The sequence below is a fragment of the Nanorana parkeri genome, unplaced genomic scaffold, assembly GCF_000935625.1.
Source record: "Nanorana parkeri isolate BGI_ZX_2015 unplaced genomic scaffold, ASM93562v1 scaffold4110, whole genome shotgun sequence".
In the NCBI taxonomy this organism is placed as follows: Eukaryota; Metazoa; Chordata; class Amphibia; order Anura; family Dicroglossidae; genus Nanorana; species Nanorana parkeri.
Window position 1 is genome coordinate 973 of NW_017310377.1, and position 4,633 is coordinate 5,605.

Consider the following 4,633-nt stretch of genomic DNA (forward strand, 5'->3'; position numbering starts at 1 on the left):
ATCGGTGTTGTGTCCCCATTGTACACACAGCTGATGTGTACTGGACGCAGATTGTCACGTGGTGTCTGCACATCGATGTACTGCAGAATCTCCTCCTTATTGACGGGTTTGTAGCAGAGTCCCTTCATCAGTGTCACATGTCACCTGACCGTCACCTCGCATGTCACCTGACCGTCACCTCGCGTGTCACCTGACCCGTCACCTGGCATGTCACCTGACCCATCACCTCGCATGTCACCTGACCCGTCACCTCGCGTGTCCCCCGTCACCTCGCGTGTCCCCCGTCACCTCGCATGTCACCTGACCCGTCACCTCGCATGTCACCTGACCCGTCACCTCGCGTGTCACCTGACCCGTCACCTCGCGTGTCACCTGACCCGTCACCTCGCGTGTCACCTGACCCGTCACCTCGCGTGTCACCTGACCCGTCACCTCGCGTGTCACCTGACCCGTCACCTCGCGTGTCACCTGACCCGTCACCTCGCGTGTCACCTGACCCGTCACCTCGCGTGTCACCTGACCCGTCACCTCGCGTGTCACCCGACCCGTCACCTCGCGTGTCACCTGACCCGTCACCTCGCGTGTCACCCGTCCCGTCACCTCGCGTGTCACCTGACCCGTCACCTCGCGTGTCACCTGACCCGTCACCTCGCGTGTCACCTGACCCGTCACCTCGCGTGTCACCTGACCCGTCACCTCGCGTGTCACCTGACCCGTCACCTCGCGTGTCACCTGACCCGTCACCTCGCGTGTCACCTGACCCGTCACCTCGCGTGTCACCTGACCCGTCACCTCGCGTGTCACCTGACCCGTCACCTCGCGTGTCACCTGACCCGTCACCTCGCGTGTCACCTGACCCGTCACCTCGCGTGTCACCTGACCCGTCACCTCGCGTGTCACCTGACCCGTCACCTCGCGTGTCACCTGACCCGTCACCTCGCGTGTCACCCGACCCGTCACCTCGCGTGTCACCCGACCCGTCACCTCGCGTGTCCCCCGTCACCTCGCGTGTCACCTCGCATGTCACCTGCCAGCATGTGCCCAGGAGTCAGCAGGTTCAGGCTCTCAGTACGATATCATTAATAGGGACTGCTGTGACCGTGTAGAAGTATGACCCTGACACGGGATGTCTCTGACCCTGACACGGGATGTCTCTGACCCTGACACGGGATGTCTCTGACCCTGACACGGGATGTCTCTGACCCCTCCAGCCGTCATGCCTGATCCTCACGGGGGGGCCACCACGTCCTCACCTTTCTTCTCTCTCCTCAGAGGCGGAGTTTGGCTCCCAGCCAGCTGGCAAAGAGGAAGCCGGACGGTTATTATGAAGACGAGGACTGGCAGGAAACCAGCGTGAGTATCTCCCAATGATGTGGGGGCCCCTCTAATGATGTGGGGGCCCCTCTAATGATGTGGGGGCCAGTGGGGGCCCCTCTAATGATCTGGGGGCCACAGCCCATATTCCGCATTGTAGGGATGAAATCCTCCGATCTCTCTCATCAGACCCCGAAGAGGAAGCGAAGCAACGAGAGCCGGGAGAGCCGGGAGAGCTGGATCTCCCCCTTCCGGAAACCTCTGACACCGCCGACCACCCGACCCGTCTGCCTGGACAGCCAACAACATGTAAGTGGAGGGCAAATACCGTCCATGAGACCCCGAGGGAGGGCAAATACCGTCCATGACACCCCGAGGGAGGGCAAATAGCGTCCATGAGACCCCGAGGGAGGGCAAATACCGTCCATGAGACCCCGAGGGAGGGCAAATACTGTCCATGAGCCCCCCAAAGACTCAGAGGGAGGGCAAATACTGTCCATGAGCCCCCCATAGACACAGAGGGAGGGCAAATACTGTCCATGAGACCCCGAGGGAGGGCAAATACTGTCCATGAGACCCCGAGGGAGGGCAAATACTGTCCATGTGACACCGAGGGAGGGCAAATACCGTCCATGAGACCCCGAGGGAGGGCAAATACTGTCCATGAGACCCCGAGGGAGGGCAAATACTGTCCATGTGACACCGAGGGAGGGCAAATACCGTCCATGAGACCCCGAGGGAGGGCAAATACTGTCCATGAGACCCCGAGGGAATGGATTGGCCGCGCTCGGGTCGCTCTCCGGTCACGCTGATGGTTTCTTCCTTTCAGGAGGCGTTTATTAGAAGTATATTATCCCGACCATTCAAGGTGCCGATCCCCAACTACAGAGGTGAGCGCAGAACATTCATACCGTGCAAGGACTCGCGTGGTGGGTGGAGCCTCGTGTGGTGGGTGGAGTCTCTGACCTGCAATATTGTTACAACGTCTCTGGCAGAGGAAACCGCCCCGAAATATGAAGAGCCCACTGATTGGTGTATAAGAGGAAGGATGGAAATCTGATTGGCTCCTTGTATTGAATGTCAGGGAACATGCAGGGTGTCCCCAGTCACTCCCCCCGGGATCCCGGTCACTCCCCCCGGGATCCCTGTCACTCCCCCCGGGATCCCTGTCACTCCCCCCGGGATCCCGGTCACTCCCCCCGGGATCCCGGTCACTCCCCCGGGATGGTTAAGGAGCAGCCACGGCTCGGGCACTCTATGACCTTGACCCAGACAGAGGATCCCCCCCATGGCTTGCCAGGCTCTTCCCTTCCTTCTCCGGTACTCTGCAGTGATGTCCTGCCCCCTGGGTGCGGGGCTGGTATAGTAGGCGGAGCCATAGAGGGGGGATGGAAGGTGGCAGAGTCAGGTCACGGGCTGTTCTATATACTCGCAGAGCTTGCGGGGGGACTCTGCTGACCATACACAGTCACATGACCTGTTGTGGCTCTGCAGTCACATGACCTGTTGTGGCTCTGCAGTCACATGACCTAGTGTGGCTCTGCAGTCACATGACCTGTTGTGGCTCTGCAGTCACATGACCTGGTGTGGCTCTGCAGTCACATGACCTGTTGTGGCTCTGCGGGGTCCTGGAATTATCCATGTGTGGCTCTTAATGTGTCTGTGGGGGTGTGGTGCCTTGTCCTGATCTTACTCCCTTATCTCTTTCTCATGTAGGGGATCTGGGTGCTCGGGCCCTTGGTATTAAGAAGGCCGGTGTACGGAGAGCCCTCCATGATCCCTATGAGGACGGCGCATTGGTTCTTTATGAGCCCCCCATCCTGAGTGCACACGATCAGCTGAAAGAAGACAAGTGAGTATGTGACCCCGCGATGGCACCTCGTGGGCGGGCCAAATCCCTGGCTGCTCTGGAGTGTAGGGGCCTGACAACAATGCAGAGGGGGGGGGGCAAGGCTCATGAATTTGGGGTGTCCATGGTGAGCAATACCTGAGGTGACCTGACATGCTGGAGGTCAGAAACTCTCAAATCAAGTTTATTTTGAGGAGCTTGCTGGTCTGCCCCCCTCTGGAGGAGGAGCTTGCTGGTCTGCCCCCCTCTGGAAGAGGAGCTTGCTGGTCTGCCCCCCTCTGGAGGATGAGCTTGCTGGTCTGCCCCCCTCTGGAGGAGGAGCTTGACCCTGGGGGTGGGGGTTGGTGGTCTGCCCCCCCCCCGGAGGAGGAGCTTGCTGGTCTGCCCCCCCTCTGGAGGAGGAGCTTGCTGGTCTGCTCCCCTTCCTGGAGGAGGAGGAGCTTGCTGGTTTACCCCCTTCCCGGAGGAGGAGGAGCTTGCTGGTCTGCCCCCTCCTAGAGGAAGTGCTTGCTCTGTCTGCCCCCTCTGGAGGAGGAGCTTGCTGGTCCGCCCCCTGGAGGAGGAGCTTGCTGGTCTGCCCCCTGGAGGAGGAGGAGCTTGGTATTTTGGAGGTGAAGTCATTCCTGCATGGAGTCTGTGTGGTTACTGTGGCTGTGTTTGTGTGCAGGGAGAAGGTTCCGGTCCACGTTGTGGTCGATCCTTTGCTGGGAAAGGTCCTCCGGCCCCATCAGAGAGAGGTGACCCCGTCATGGAATGTATTCTCCCTTCCTGTCCCCGGAGCCGCGTGTAACATTTCTCCTCTGCTGTAGGGAGTGAAGTTCCTGTGGGACTGTGTAACCGGAAGACGCATTCCCGGGAGTCACGGCGCCATCATGGCGGATGAGATGGGACTGGGGAAGACCCTTCAGTGTATCGCCCTCATGTGGACTCTCCTGCGGCAGAGCCCGGACTTCACACCGGAGATAGACAAGGCCATGGTGGTGTGCCCGTCCAGCCTGGTGAGGAACTGGTACAACGAGGTGGGCAAATGGCTGGAGAGCCGGATCCAACCCCTCGCCATCGACGGCGGCTCCAAGGAGGAGATCGACCGCAAGCTTGGTAAGAAAGGGGGTGGGGCTGAGCTGTAGCCTCCGACCAATCAGAATGGGGTGAATTATCAACCCCCATCTGCTCCAGGGAGAGTGGTGACCCCCATAATGGATGTCTCTAGGGGGGGGAGTGACCCCCATAATGAATGTATCTAGGGGGAGGAGTGACCCCCATAATGAATGTCTCTAGGGTGAGGAGTGACCCCCATAATGGATGTCTCTGGGGGGGGAGTGACCCCCATAATGGATGTCTCTAGGGGGGGGAGTGACCCCCATAATGAATGTCTCTAGGGGGAGGAGTGACCCCCATAATGAATGTCTCTAGGGGGAGGAGTGACCCCCATAATGAATGTCTCTAGGGGGAGGAGTGACCCCCATAATG

At 59.7% G+C, this 4,633-nt stretch overlaps 1 protein-coding gene across 1 annotated transcript in view; it reads left to right on the forward strand.

Annotated features, from left to right (window-relative positions):
* Positions 1–207: 207 nt before the first annotated feature.
* LOC108803735 (DNA repair and recombination protein RAD54-like) overlaps positions 208–4,633 on the forward strand; it is a gene marked incomplete at its 3' end in the record, with an annotated part of 20,917 nt that continues 16,491 nt past the window's right edge. Inside the window, exons 1-7 of the mRNA XM_018575551.1 lie at positions 208–1,068; positions 1,237–1,353; positions 1,504–1,623; positions 2,144–2,204; positions 3,031–3,166; positions 3,831–3,900; positions 3,973–4,261. Of these exons, the coding sequence (XP_018431053.1) occupies positions 208–1,068; positions 1,237–1,353; positions 1,504–1,623; positions 2,144–2,204; positions 3,031–3,166; positions 3,831–3,900; positions 3,973–4,261 (1,654 nt within the window). The remainder of the gene's footprint in view (positions 1,069–1,236; positions 1,354–1,503; positions 1,624–2,143; positions 2,205–3,030; positions 3,167–3,830; positions 3,901–3,972; positions 4,262–4,633) is intronic.